The 16,573-nt window shown below is 44.7% G+C and overlaps 1 protein-coding gene across 1 annotated transcript in view; it reads right to left on the reverse strand.

Moving 5' to 3' along the window:
• cacna1db (calcium channel, voltage-dependent, L type, alpha 1D subunit, b) overlaps positions 1-13,162 on the reverse strand; it is a gene marked incomplete at its 3' end in the record, with an annotated part of 69,461 nt that extends 56,299 nt beyond the window's left edge. The window contains exons 1-2 of the mRNA XM_080534618.1: positions 12,765-13,162; positions 12,372-12,477 (exon numbers count right to left, since the gene is read on the reverse strand). Of these exons, the coding sequence (XP_080390744.1) occupies positions 12,372-12,477; positions 12,765-12,955 (297 nt within the window). The 5' untranslated portion in view covers positions 12,956-13,162. The remainder of the gene's footprint in view (positions 1-12,371; positions 12,478-12,764) is intronic.
• Positions 13,163-16,573: the final 3,411 nt, after the last annotated feature.

The following is a 16,573-nucleotide window of genomic DNA, read 5'->3' on the forward strand; positions in this document are numbered from 1 at the left end:
AAACTGTCTCTATAATAATCATCAAAACTATACAAAGTTGTATTGAGTAATAAGTAATTCCTACATGAAAACAAAGCAGCTGACAGCTAAAGAGAGAAAAAAGAGGTGCTGAGCAGAGATACAAGTTTCGCTCTCTCTCTCTCATTCTCTCTCTCTCATTCTCTCTCTCTCTCTCTCTCTCTCTCTCTCTCTCTCTCTCTCTCTCTCTCTCTCTCTCTCTCTCTCTCTCTCTCTCTCTCTCTCTCTCTCTCTCTCTCTCTCTCTCTCTCTCTCTCTCTCTCTCTCTCTCTCTCTCTCTCTCTCTCTCTCTCTCTCTCTCTCTCTCTCTCTCTCTCTCTCTCTCTCTCTCTCTCTCTCTCTCTCTCTCTCTCTCTCTCTCTCTCTCTCTCTCTCTCTCTCTCTCTCTCTCTCTCTGTGTAAGATCGATCTATGGGCCAAGTTGGATTTGATGGGCATCATCACACATGACCAGCCTAATAGATCATCAGGGAGCTGTGATACCATTGCTGGTACACACACACACACACACACACACACACACACACACACACACACACACAGACATACACATGCCCCACCCCCATGGGGTCACATGGTACCAGTATGCTCCAGAATGCTCTCTGTCTGTGTCAGGGCCTAGTGATGATGTTACACTGGCAGAGGCACTCTCTCACATGATGGCTATGTGAAGTCAATGAGATACTTATTCACTGTGACAATCAAATCAAACTGACATAGAATAATGCTTAGATCGTTGAGAAGAGATTGAGTGGGGAAAGAGAGGCAGATAGAGATGTACCAGGGAGGAACAGAGAGTGAGTGAGGTGTGTGTGTGTGTGTGTGTGTGTGTGTGTGTGTATGTGTGTGTGTATGTGTGTGTGTGTGTGTGACTCTACAGCCCTGATGTATTCCAGTATCTGGCCATGCTGCAGCTAATTAGCATCAGGCCCTGTTAGTTCAGTACAGATTGACCTAATGAGATCAATGCGAGCCAGAATGGTGGACAGTGTCCTGCAACTGACAGCAGAACACAGCCAGAGGAGAGCGACTGCACAGAACAATGGAGCCACACACAGCCACCATTACCACTACGAGAAGAAATTGGATATTGTAATGTATGAAATGGAATGAGGACCAGCTTCTCCCCAGTCAAACAAGAGAGAGAGAGAAAGAGAGAGAGAGAGAAAGAGAGAGAGAGAAAGAGAAAGAGAGAGAACGAGAGAGAGAGAAAGAGAGAAGGGGTGACAGAGCTGCACAGTGTGAAAGCATTCAGAGCATCTATATGAGCTATAATCTATAAACAATAACCCAACGAGCCGGGGCTGATGGGATATCTGTGTGTCCCACTTCTTCTTCTGTGGAGAATAGCTAGCCTGCAGCCTTGAGGGGAGAGAACCACAGGTCACCTTTAACGGGGCAGTCTGTGATTGGTGAATCTGTCAGATCAAAAAGTCTGAAAAGTCAGAACATTTGGATTGGTTGCCAACTTGTTACCCCTTTCACTGTCACAGATTGATATATGCTATTAATATATGCCTTTAATATGCCATTCATTTTATGCCTAAAATATAAGCTTGTTTTACTCCAGTGTTTATAGACAATGTCATTGGAAACAAACACTGTGTAGCTTCTTTTTGATCACATGGGTGGTCAGTCTTTGCATCCAGAATTTCCTACATCTCAACTCTTCAACTGTCTAGATAAGACTCTTCTTATTATATATTAGATATTAGATATTAGATCCTCTGGAAGAAAGCAAATGTTCAACAGATTGTCTGGTTCTGTCTTTGATGGCTGACATTTTTTATCTAAACAGAATAATAAAAGGGGAGTTTGAGACTTCAAGCGAGAGTCACGCCTCCTTCCTTCCTACCGGCAGATGTTCCTCCCAGCATCACCTGACTGCCCTACCGCCCAATCGTAGAAGTTCAGTAAACATGGCCTAGGATGCCCCCTGGCTGTTCCACCAATCACATGACACAACACTAACCCCTGAACAGGATTTAGGATTTCAATTGACCTCAGAAAACAAGAGAGAGAGAGAGAGAGAGAGAAAACAGAGAGAGAACCAGAGACAGAGAGTGTGTGTGGGGGGAGGGAGAGAGAGAGAGTGAGAGAGTGAGCAAGAAAGAACGAGGGAGCAAGGGAGAGAGAACGAGAGAGAGAATAGAGAGTACAACCAGGGTCAACATGGTAATCAGCCGTCCAGAATCTCAGAAAAAGCACTAACGACAACCAAACATAGACCAATCATTTCAGCATCAAAGCACTGCCTTGTACCAACCGCCAGAGAAACTGGGCCAGAAGAGAGACACACACAGCCTCCATCGGGACCAACACAATATAGTACTCCTGCCTAGTGATATCATCAACTCTGTCTGTCCTGTGAAGTACAGATATATCAGAGATAGTACACCTGACGAACAATATCAACTCAGATGGATTCATACAGAGCAGTGAGATGAGAGAGAGAACTGAGTGATATTCTGACCGAACACAGTCCAACTCTAATCTCTCAACATTTGTGAAGCTGCTTCGTTAATGGATAGGCTTTATCAAGGCTACGCCTACCCCCTTATCAGAACAGATCAGGACTCATCCATCCCTGCGTTAACTCAGATTATATTCCATTCAGATGAGAAGCAAAGGAGAAAGAAGGGAGAAGAGAGATACACAGGCTCCAAATGGGTTGTAGATGCAGGTCTGAATGGGCTTCTGTTTCACATGGGACAAAAACTGAATTAAAGGACCCATATGTCTGTACAGTAAAAACCCAATGGTTCCTTCGCAGATATCAGAATCAGAATCAGAATTAGAATGTATTACATCTTACTGTACAAGTACACAAGAGTAACATGATTTGGCTTTGATTCCTCAACATTGACATTGCAGCATTCAGATACAAAAAAACACAATAATAATAAGTAACGTCAGTAAGTAAAAAAGTAACCATACACTGATGAAGTAATAAAGTGATGGATTATAGAGTGGCTTCAATAGTGCAAAAAATGCTGTGCAGAGTACGATGATATGAAATGCAATATAATACAATACAGTATGGTAGTAAATGAGTTCAATGGTATACAAGTAGTACATTTCTTTGACTGCAATAGCTCGAACAGTTTCTGATTGGGGTGGCTGGGATCCCTAATAATCCTGAGGGCCTTTCTGACACACCGGTCCTTGTAGGTGTCGTGGATGGAGGTAAGCTCACATCTGCTGATCTTCTCAACTGTCCGTACTACCCTTTGCAGCGCTTTGGGGTTTTGGGCAGTGCAGTTCCCGTACCAGGCAGTGATGCATCCCGTCAGGATGTTCTCAGTTGTGTGTCTGAAGAAGGCCCCTAGGATCTTAGGCCCTAAGACGAGCCTTTTTAGCCGCCTGAAATGGAAGAGGCGACGTTGTGCTTTTTTCACCACCTGGTTGGTGTGTTCATCCCAGATGAGGTCGTTGGTGGAACCCCAGGAACCTGATGCTGTTGACCCTCTCCACAGCAGATTTGTTGATGGTGATGGGGTCTTGTGCCTCTTCATCCTGAAGTCCACCACCAGCTCCTTGGTCTTGTCGGCGTTGAAAACAAGATTATTGACCTGGCTGTACTGAGCCATGTGGTTGACCTCACTTCTGTAGGCTGTTTCGTCGCCGTTGGTGATCAGGCCAATCACTGTTGTGTCCGCGGCGGACTTGATCACCGTGTTGGAGCTGTGAGTGGCCATATGATACACTACACTGTAATATCCTGATCAAAATGGCCATCCTATGGCTGTGTTTCTGGAGCCTACAGTATGTTATATACCTAGTATGCGTGTTTTCATATTTATGTGGGTCCATTATAGTGAATAACTGGATTGGTTATTGTCATGACTAACGATGAACAGCGTGATTACATCATATTGTGACAGGATCGGTGATGTCATACTGTTATAAATGGCTTGGTTAAGTCATATCTAATTGGTCGCCTGTCTATTGTGGCTGACGTTGTGATTGGTTTGGGAAGGTTCTAGAACAGGACAGTGGTAGGTCAGAGCTGTAGTGATCTAAAGTGAAGCTCACACTTATTTGATACTATTCCTCATTCCATTCCATGCATTGCAATGAGCCTTTTTTTAGCCCTGGATTCACTATCCAGAAAAATCAACACAGATACTAAACAAATCAATTATTATATCAATTAAATTAAACTTAAATAAATCATAGCTGGTGTTGGCAGAATACCAGCAGCCATTTAAAACCTTTGAAAGGTAGCGATCTGACAGATAGACACTCATACACACACACACAGGCACGTGCGCACACACACACACACACACACACACACACACACACACACACTGTACACACACTCATATACTGTACACACTCACACACACACACACACACACACACGCACACACACACACACACACACACACGCACACACGCACACACACGCACACACACACACACACACACAGACACACACACACACACACACACAGTGGACGCTACATTGTGTATTGGACTGTGTGGAGTGAGTGGGCAGCAGATGGAGCAACAAGCACACACACACACAAACACATACACACGCACACACACACACACACACACACACACACACAGAGAGGTTATAGTTTATGTAGTTATGGACCAGGGAGAGAGAGGAGAGAGTGGGCAGCAGAGATAGAGAGACAGAGAGCAGCTGCATCTTTCCTCTCCTCTCTTCTCTTCCTGGTGGAAGAGCCTCTTCCTTCCTTCCTCCCCCCCTCCCAGACACCCTCAAGTCTCCATGGCCACAGTTGTCACGGTAGCAGGGAGCTTTATGTAAGATGAGGAGAAGGAGGCAGAAAATGAATATAAACTAAGAGAACAAAGAGTACACATACAAACTCTCTCTCTCTCTGCTCTTTCACATACCTTGTTGTATTGAAACACACTAAAACACTCCTGCGTTTTTGACGAAGAAGGAGTACCTACACAGTAGAGGACAGCTATACAGTAGAGGACAGCTATACAGTGTACAGTGTACACAACAAGCTTCACATCATCATGTTGGCCACTTAAAACTGGAGAGGAAATACTGTACAGGACAACCCTACTGTACATTAAGTAGCTGGGAAGGCTGGTGGAAGTAGACATCGGAGGAGGGGCTCATTGTAATGCATGGAAGGGAATAAGGAATGATATCAAACAACTCTGACCAATGTCTGGGTCTGGGCCTGGGTCAGGGTCTGGGTCTGGGTCTGCGTGTGCCAACAGGTCGCGTTGCCAAGGCGACAGGCTGTACCACCAGATCAGGGACCTGCCCCCCCGACGGCCCTGCAAGGCTTAGGGGGGTAAAGCCCCTTTTCTATTTAAGTCTCATATTGTGCTGTTTAACCCCCCAGATCAGACCCAAGGGCCAGTCATGGGCTAAAGTCAGCAGGGTATGTGAGCTGGGTTGGGTCTCCATGGCCAGGTGTAGGGGTGGGGCTGGGGCTCCATGGGTAGGGGTGTTGCTGGGGTAGGGTTGAGGATGGGCTCAGTGATAGGGGCAGAGAGGGGAGGGAAAATCAAAACGTTTATAAATGTATACCACGTGACTCCAGAACCTGTAAAGTGTCTTGGGATGTGCACAGATACAGTATTACGCCTACAAAGCATTTGTAAACACACCGCCATTTTGGAGAATGAAAAAATAAGGTTTTGTTTCTCGGGCCTAAAAGCTACTCCAGTGATTCCCACCAGGTGCAGATAGAGAGGGAGAGATAGATTACTGACGCCGGGAGGGTTTTCTCCCAGAGTGGGGCCAGGATGATTTAGCAGTGTGTGTCATCATCAGACATCTGGTCTATGAGATCACTGGTCGCTGCAGTAATCTTCACTGTCCTACGAAGCAGTTACAATACTGTGTTTACACACCCTCATCGCCATCGTCGTCATCATCATCATCATCATCATCATTGTCATCGTCATCAACATCCCTCTCACGGGGGATTATAATGAGAACAACAACACTGACCTCACCAGACACTCCAACTCCAAACCACAGCATAACCACAACAGAACCACAACAGCTGTGCCCATACACGGTCACGTTGACCGTAGGATGACTAAAGTAGAACCACAGCCATTCCCAACCCAGAGCATGGTTAAAGAACGTTTCCACAAAGGCACTGAAGCTGACCACATCTTGACCACATAGATGTGTTGATCAGCACTGTCACCCCATACCTCCAATTCACTCTTAAAAAAAGAAAACAAAGAAAAAGAAGGAGCAGGAGAAGAAGAAGAAGAAGAAACACGCATACACACACACACACACACACACACACACACACACACACACAGGCACCACTAATGGGTCTGAACACACTACTGCAGGAAATAGAGCACACACGCGCACGCACACACACACACACACACACACACACACACACACACACACACACACACACACACAGGCACCACTAATGGGTCTGAACACACTGCTGCAGTCTCTCTGTTGACATTTCAGAGGACCAAACATGTTACACGCAGCACACACATGTGAAGTATACTGCTGTTGACACTTAGTATACTGCTGTTAGCACAGAGTTAAATGTCTTTGCTACACGCATGACAAGAAGCTGTTGACTATTGTCCCTGACTAAACACACACTCTGTACACCTGGGGAAGGAAACTGCTGCAAACACACACACACACTCCCTGCGTGAACACCATGTGGGGTTAATCCAGTGGAAAACAGGAGGAGAATTAAAGAGCATTAAGTGTGTTTTTCACACATTGTTTCCACTCCTCTCCTCTCCTCTCCTACAGCAAGGATGTCAAGGGTCAAAAAGGGGATTTTCAATTACACATCATTGACTTACACATTGCATTCTCTTCCAATCTCCACAGCCTTGTCTGTCTGCCTGTCTGCCTGTCTGCCTGTCTGCCTGTCTGCCTGCCTGCTGTCTGCTGTCTGCCTGTCTGTCTGCCTGCCCGCCCGCCCGCCCGACGGTCGGTCGGTCTGTCTGTCTGTCTGCCTGCCTGCCTGCATGTCTGTCTGTCTGTCTGTCTGCCTTCCTGCCTGCCTGTCTGCCCAATATAATCAATGTACATCTCCTCGACGCTCTCTCCACATAGCTCCCATTAGAACACCATGGGGCCAGGGGCCTGGAGTACAGTGTAGGAGAGCAGCAGTAACCTCTCTAGACTGTGGTAGGGATAGGAAGGGTGAACTGTGTTGATACTCTGGTTGAAATAAAGATACTGTAGATGTTCACAATCTGTCCCTATCTTTCTTTTTCTCTTGCTCTCATGCACACGCACGCACACACACACATACACAAACACACACACACACACACACACACACACACACACACACACACACACACGTGTTCCATGGTCAGAGTGCTGCTTAGCTTGACTCATTTCCCCTCCTCTCTAGCTAAACCTTTAATCCCTAGCAGAGAGAAAGACACAACCTGACATTTCTTCTGGGAACAACACGTACACACGTACACACACACAGACATACCCTCACACACGCACGCACACACATGCTCTTAAACTACCTTGTGTCCAGGCAACACCATTCTACACTATTATGCTTTTATATCACACATACGCACTAATGAATAACCAAACACACACACACTCTATCTCTCTCTCAGTCTCTCTCTCTCCCTGACACACACACACACACACACACACACACACACGCTCTACAAGCCGCTGAATATCTCCTAAATACAGTAGATTCAGCCCCTAACACGGAGGCCAGATTAAAAACACTAGAATAGCTTTGTGTCTTTCATCAACAACATGAACACAATGTCCTCCAGACTCTGAATGGGAGGAGTCCAAAACCACTTCACAACCCATCTAGAAACATCAACATTAAACACAAACCCCCCTCTGGCTTACATCTCAACAATCATAGGATATAAATATTTGGGGATTAGATAGTGGTTAGTCTGATGTAGCCATACCTCCAAATCAGGTTGTTCTCACGCCTCCTGAGGAGATTTTAGATTAGCCGATCTGGTTTGGATTGAACCTGGGATGGAGCCACCCACATGTCTGCAGAGGGTTGGTTGTTCTTATGTGTCTTTTGCGACCAGTTAGGAATGTGTTGCAGAGAGTTGTTGCCTGCTGTATGCTAGCTTGCAACATCAAAGAATATGGAAGGAAATCGGAAGTAAAAACAGAGTAAGACACAACACATCATAATAGTTTTCATAATAGTTTTCTTCTCTCCTTGTCCTGGCGATGGCTGCAGTATCGACCGTCCTCATCATATCAGTGGTGTTAAACAAGACAGACTCATGATGACTGATGTATCGATGATTCACTTACTTGAATGTCATCTCAATGTATTATAGACCTTTTCTTTAAAACAAACAGCATTTAAAAATCGCTAGTATGCTGATGTCTGACAGTCAGTGCAAGACAGTCATGCACTTTGACATATTATCTCCATGTTGTATTTCTCCCCTTTGATGGCATAATGACGCCTAAAATGTAACTAAAGTCCAGCAGCGAAGTTGTTGCTCTTGTTACTGCTCCTCTAATATCAATGCAGACTGGCAGGGTATGAGCACGGGTTGCAAGCCTACAGAGCACCACTATTCTGTCATGAACTGGCCTGGTAATTAAGCATTGTTCTTTTTTATTTGGTGACTTGTTTGATCGACCAATAGCGTGAAACTTATAAGTTGTGAATGACTCGCAGGCGTCCATGCTTTTCTATGATACTACTGATGACGTATCACATATCAGGGTCTTGAAGGGTCTTGTCCCATTTCATAGAGGAAGATTTCAACCACAACCCTCTGTAACTCTGTTCCAAGAGGCAAACCGAAAAGCGAGTGGCACTCGAAAATTAGGGGTAGGGGTAAAAATGGGAAATGGGATTGGGCCTTTGTAGCTACTTTCTGCCAAGGGTTTTCCCCAGACTGTCTGAACTAGGAACGACTGGTCTCAACAAGTCTCAATTAGATAGTGGTTTACTACAACTTCAAATGTGTGGGAGTCTAAGTCGTAGTAGTATATCTATATACTGACTACTAATCCTCAGCAGCTTAATCCTCCAACCTATCCTTACACACACACACACACACACACACACACACACACACACGTGTATACAGACATACATGCACGCACATGCTCGTATACACACACACACACACGCATATATACACACACGACATTAACAAAAATACTGACACAAATGACACAGATTGTAACCGACGTGAGCACCCATGCTGATGACACATACTGTACACACACACACACACACACCTCAGGCCTCTTAAGTGACCATCACACAGCAGGACACGCAGAATCCTCCTTAAGACACACAGACTCATTCATGCTTCATCCCTTCACTTGTGCTGATTGTGGCAGTGCTACAGTGAGGATTTACACCTGAGGGGACAGGGCAGCAGAAGGCTCCATGAACAGGCAGATGGGTCTGGGACCTTTCACATAATACTGGGTGCTTTACAAACAGGGGACAGTAGAAAGGGTGTGTTTTGTTGGGGTAATGGCATGGAGTTATCACACACAAAGCGCTTGTAAAGTGCTTTGGAATAAGGCGCTATATAAGTGCAGTCCATTTACACACACACACACACACACTCACACCCGGAGGTTCTAATTTCATTCATGCTACTGAGTGACATAGCATACAGCTGACCTGTCACTACGATCGATCGATAGATAGATAGATAGATAGATAGATAGATAGATAGATAGATAGATAGATAGATAGATAGATAGATAGATAGATAGACAGATACTTTATTGATCCTGGAGGGTAACCCTAACCCTACAACTGCAACAAAATAAAGTGACAATAGAGTAATAGAAGAAAAGAAAAGAAAATAGACATCTGAACATTATTGAACAGTATATACAGTAAGAACAGTCCAGTATGATTTAACATCCCCCAGCCTGACTCTGATCACACTGATCAAGCCAGCCGGAGGAGGAGTTGTACAGTATTATTGCAGTAGGCAGAAAAGATCTCACACACACAAACCCACGCACGCACGCACACACACACACACACACACACACACACACACACACACACACACACACACACACACACACGCACACACACACACACACACACACACACACACACACACACACAGATAAACCCCCTCCAGTAATACCATTGTGACGGCAGACAAGTCAGCTGGGGCTTTATGACGCAGGCTTCTCTGACCTGGTGTTTCAGTGTGTGTGTGTGTGTGTGTGTGTGTGTGTGTGTGTGTGTGTGTGTGTGTGTGTGTGTGTGTGTGTGTGTGTGTGTGTGTGTGTGTGTGTGGGTGCGTGATCCTCAGGTGTGGTTCAGAGGTCAAATTGCTTGATTGGTACCAACTGTGCCATGTCCATCATTCAAGTGACAGTGTAATTCACTCAACAACGCACTACACATACATCAGACCCACTATAGAGGGACACACACACACATATACACACACAAACATACATTCACATACACACACGCACACACACACATAAACACATACGTTCACTCACATACATACACACACACACACACACACACACACACACACACACACACACACACATACGCTTACACACACACGTACACACACGCTTACACACACACACACACACACACACACACACACACACACTCACACACACACACACAGACATGCTCACACACAACACCAATAGCAGCATTCTTGTTGCATCTCTCGCTGACATTCCTCATCAACACCACAACTGCTGCCTAATCCCAGCTCTATACAATTCAATTACTAATTACTAAGACTCCCACTCCGTTTCTGTCACTCACATTCTTCCTACATCGCCAACGAGAATGGAGGTTCTACACACTATTTTAAAATGTGACTTTTCTATGGCTCTCAGACAATTGAATTACAGAGAAGAACCTCCATCAACCTCAGATCTGACATGATCGAGGAACTTGGACAGCGAGAGTCATCTTGCCTGTTTACGGTTGGGGGACTGAGGGGCGAGTTTGGCTGAAGCGGGACAAGTTCACACGCAGTTCTTCTGTTGTGGTAGTAATGTGTCCAAGACTTGGTCTTATCTTATCTTATCTTATCTGTCTTAGCAGTTTCTGTGGCTGTCTACTCAGATATGGTGTTGCTGCCCCGCAGGGGAGGCTGGTGGAGGTATAAATCTGAAGACGGACTCATTGTGATGTGTTTGACATCATTCCTCTTTCCATTCCATGCATTACAATGAGCCCATCCTTCGATTCCTACCTCCACCAGCCTCCCCCACTGCCCCAACAATGAGTCTGTCCATCCATCAACAGTCCTGTGCAAATGTGACACAGTCTGTCTCATTTGTGACATCAGTTGGTGAAACTGGGAACAAGTTGCCAACCAATCAAAATGTTCTGAACATTTTAAATACATTTCAACATTGTTGAAAATCACGAATAGAGCAGAGGACAACTGAATATGTTGCGTTGCGTTCAACCACTCTTGAAAGGACAAATAGAACTTGATAGAAAAAGCTCCTTTATGGCTGAATCTAACATGTTTTTTTTTTTACTCAACAGGTTTGCTGTTATATGAATCAATAGACTATCACTGTTTTCTAATCTCTCCTCCTAGCGATCATGCTGCTCTCGTACACAAGTTGCCGTAGCTAAACGGGATCTGATTAAAGTAATAAACGTTGTTTAACAGAGGCATGGTGACACTCTAGGACAGGTGATCTCCATAGCAGACTAGCACCACACCGCTCATGTCAACAAATGAAACATGATATATCTACAAATAATGCCGGGAATACCTCCTGACATCATACATGGGACCAGCCAATCACAAGGCAGGTAGTGTGGGAGCAATGCAGGTATAGGCAGCATAATGTCACTAGTAACCATGTCTGCTCATCAGACTACACACAGTGCCCGTTCACACATTGGTGCCTTGAAACAGGGGGAATATGTCTAAAACGTGTTGTTATTTCTAAATGGTCGAACCAATATGTACACAAATACCATCAAATAAAAGCTGGGAATCTACACTTTAATCTCATACCAATTGTTTGATTTCAAATCAAGTCAAAAGAAGAAACATGCAGGGCACAGTACTGTATGTCTGTAGAGTCATATCAACCACATCCACCAGCAGCAAACCCCTCTTTTACCCAACAACAACACATAGCCACATGTAGAATAATCCACAGTGTTGCACAACAACATGCAAAACTGCCATGTAGAGGTTCTTGAACACACCACAGCCATGCTGCGCAGTAGGCTTACAGTACACACCACTGTCTTATTAGAGTGTTACAAAACATTTGCAACGTTTGTGAATGTTAATGCGATTGAACGCACCCCCAACCATGCTGGGGTACAGTAACAGATACCGTCAGGGTACAGTAGGGGTACAGTACTCACTAGGTCATGGTTGGTGGAGTTGGAGTCATCCTCGGGGAAGGGGATGTAAACAGCTAAGGCCACACAGTTGGCAAATATAGACAGCAGTATAAAGATATCAAACGGTCTGGGAGGAAACACAGTTAAGGAACGAACATCAAAGCTGGAACATTTTCAAATATAATTCAACATTATCTGCAGTTAGAGAGTGCAGACTTCTTATCATGGAATTGTCTTTAATTCGTCATCTTTAGACACAACGGACCAATGGATGTTCCAGTGGAGGCTGGTGGAGTGAGACTCTAAAAGACTCTAAAAGATAGGTCCGAGGAGTGGGTAACCATGGGTAAAACATAGGTCCTAGAGGTGTGTATGGATAAAGGCCCTAGGAATGGGCCCATGGGCAAAGGATACTTCCATTCCACCAGGCTGATGCAGGCTCTGCGTATGGGGTTGTTGAGGGTGAGACAGAACAGCGCCCGGGGCGGCCGGCTGTTGGTGGCGCTGCCCTGCTTCTTGCTCTTGGCGTACTGCTGCCTCTTCCGCTGCGACAGCGAGCCTACGGGAGCAGGCAGGCCCGTGGGGATGGAGGGGCGGGAGCTCATGCTTGGGCGGGCGTCGCCCTGAGCGTACCGGGCAGCATCGATTGCTTCGCGCCAGGAGAGGATGTCACGGGGGCGGGGACCGCCAGGACCGCCGATGCCGGGCAGGGGGTGAGGGTGGGGTGAGGGCGGCTGGTGGGAGGGGCTTTCTGACCAAAGCGCCGGCGCGGTGTCACCAGGGGGAGGGGCTCTGGTGCTGCTGGCATACTGTGCCCCTAGGGAAGAGAGATGAGAGGGGGTGGGGAGAGGGGGGGAGAGGGGGGAGAGATATAGGGGGGAGAGGCGGGAGTGGGAGAGAGATAGGGAGTATCAAAATCAATACAAACTGTGTGTGAACTATGAGAGGGACAGTGACAGTGCCCTCTCTTGTCCTTGATACAGTGGACTCACAGAACTACAGTACCATCAACTCAGTCAGCAGTATCACAGCAAACATGTATATTATTATGAATTATCAGTTCAACTTAATATTTTCAACTTAGTTACAGGGAAATGTCAACACGTGTAACAATGTGATTTGATATGTAAAACATATGTAATCAACTCAACCCTTTTCATGAGGAAAGATTTAGTTTTCATCATATCAAACATGCTTTTCGAGGACAACAAACAGCAAGGCCATGACGTCCCCAGAGAGAGATGGGAGCTGTTGTTATTGTTGCATGCTACTGGCGGTGATGATTAGGACAGCATTCCCTTGACAACTAATAAAAACACAGCGGATAAGGGATTGATACAAGGCACAATACAGACTCTAAATTCTACATTCCAAAAATGTGGAACATTATTTTGCAAAACAACAAATTGTTGGTGATTGTTGGTAACGCTAATTGAAAGTATGAAGAACAGTGGATTACAAAATCCATTATATCCACATTATAATAATTATAATGTGGTCTGGGTAATTAATCCGACATCTGTCGCGCGACTGGACACAACTGTTGACGCAAACACGGAGAGATTTCTGTCTGTTTTTCCAGGGGGGGGGGGGGTATTTATTTTTTTACTGTTTACAGAATACGAATAGAACATTATTTAGGGCTAGTCCTCCATACACGATCAACTAGTTAACATTTACATTTACAAGTTTCTCCATGTTTCAATGACCATTGCACAGAGTGGTCTACATCATGTTCATTCATTCCGCCTGCAACAGCCTCCCGACAAGACTTCGTCCAATCGCCGTCTAAACTTCCATTAAATCACGAATGTAAACGTACCTTTTCTGAGGAGTATTACAGGAGATTATTCCAAATGAACACAAGTAACGTCCACTTTAAAAAAAAAAAATCCAAACTAAAATGAATGCTCTCAGAATGAATCAAACAGAAGCACCGCTTTGAGCGCACGAGCAACACGATGTGACGAAACCGACAGAGGAGCGCACGAGCGGAGCGGCCCTCCAACAGCACGAGCGGCGTTTAGTGACAGCCTGAGCGCATCACACACACAGGGAATTACCTTTGGACTGTTCCTCTGTTTGTTACATCCTCGTATCCACATTGAAAATCCGTATTAAAAATATAGAAATGTATATAGAAAAAAACGGGTTAATCAAACTATTCAACTATACTTGATGAATTACCCCCATGGGATGGTTTAGAGTTTACAACAATATATATATATATATATATATATATATATATATATATATATATATATATATATATATATATATAGGAAGGCCTCCAAGATCTCCAGAGACCCATCCCACCCTGGGTACGAACACTTTGCTCGGCTGCCCTCGAACAGGCGGTACAGGACCATGTTCGCAAGGACAAACAGACTGAAGCTCAGCTTCTACCCCAGGGCCATCCAGGCCCTGAACACAGCAAAGACCTAGGTTCTGGGCCCTGGACAGTCTGGAGGGATTGATGGCAGCTGCTGGATTGAAAATCAGGTGTAGTGCTGAGGCACAAATGTGTACATTTCAAGCCTGCAAACTGCGACACTTTAAATGAATGTGCAATAACACTATGTGCAATATGACAACCCTAGGGTACATAAGGTTGCAGAGAATAGGAAATGTTAGAATAGGTATAGCATAGCATATAGTACAGCACAGTGTTTTATTTGTATAGTATAGTATAGTGGATAGTGTACATAGCCTTTATTTATGTAAACCAGCTCCTTTCCCTTCTTGTTTTTTTCTTTTCTTTTCTTTCCTAGCACCAGGGGAGCCCCCCCCCCCTCCCAAATGTCGTTGTTTGGTATACCTGTACTATATCAATGACAATAAAGACCATTCATTCATTCATATATATATATATATATATATATATATATATATATATTACAACATCCGGGTGTCTGCTGTGTCACACGATGGATCGTTTACACTTTATACTGACTAAATGTAATTTATTATAAATAGAAATTGTGATTCATTCCCTTTCTTGGACCGGTTATCCTCATGTTCAATAGAAGTTTTCCCTCACTAAAGCGTTAGGAAAACAACATTGCCTCTTCTCTCAAGAATAAAGCGGAGACGGTGGTTTGGATGTGATTGTTTTACTCCCAATGTGTCTGCGCAGTGTTCTCTCTCAGGGAATCCCATGCTAGTCTAATCCCTTTAGTTCCTGAGAACACGGGGGAACACACACGGACGGTGGCACCAACATATTATGTTTTGCTGTAAATAAACATTGGCGTTGGGCCAATGCCAATGATGATCAATTGATGTTGAATTGAAATGATGTGCCCGGTCACCATGAATTTACTTACTGCAAATGGGGACGAGCCAAAAACCAATGCAACGGCGCAAATAGTCTAATTAAAACCAACAGTGTGATAGCATTACAATAATGACTACACTGATTTGATAATGGTTGATATAACCTAGCCTAGCTACTGTTTAATTATTATATAGCCCTAAATGGGCACACACACCACACACACACACACACACACACACACACACACACACACACACACACACACACACAATGGCCTAGGCCCGCACGCAAGAGCAAGCCCGAGCCTGTGAATAATGATTGTATGACTCAGGGGCCCTCTGCCTGGGCTGATCCTGAAAATTCACATTATGCAGCTATATATAGGCCGACGTGGCTCAATTCTGAATCAAATCAAATGACAGTCATTATGCATTTCTGAAGTTGGGATTAAAACCGAATATGTCATTGTGTTTTCACGTATTTAATGTTGAGGCTAGGCTTAGATTGTATTGGGGCAAAACGGTAGGCCTATTGACCCCCTAGCACAATTCTTACATCTTGTATAATAACATAATTCATTATAAACAGTGTCACGCTCTTTGAAAATAGTAGTCCTTGTGTTCCAGGCTATATTCTATGTTCCACGAATTATATTCTATGTTCCATATTATATTCTACCTATATCCTACGACTACAAATGTATTGCTTCAAAGTTGGTTTCTCTGAATGCCCTACTGGTTCAAGCGGTTAGTAATTCCAATACTGAGATCATTCGATTGAATTGCTTTCATGACCCTATCCCCGGTAACTTACCCCGGTGTCTTCTAATAAACGCCATTTCATCCCTCTCTTCTTTGGGGCCACATTACGCCGCCGAGTGCCCACATACCGCGGAGGAATGGAAAGGAAACGGATTATTGGTGTGTTGGAAGGTTGCTGGCTATTG

This window comes from Nansenia antarctica (genome assembly GCF_963989245.1).
Source record: "Nansenia antarctica genome assembly, chromosome: 6".
Classification (NCBI taxonomy): Eukaryota; Metazoa; Chordata; class Actinopteri; order Argentiniformes; family Microstomatidae; genus Nansenia; species Nansenia antarctica.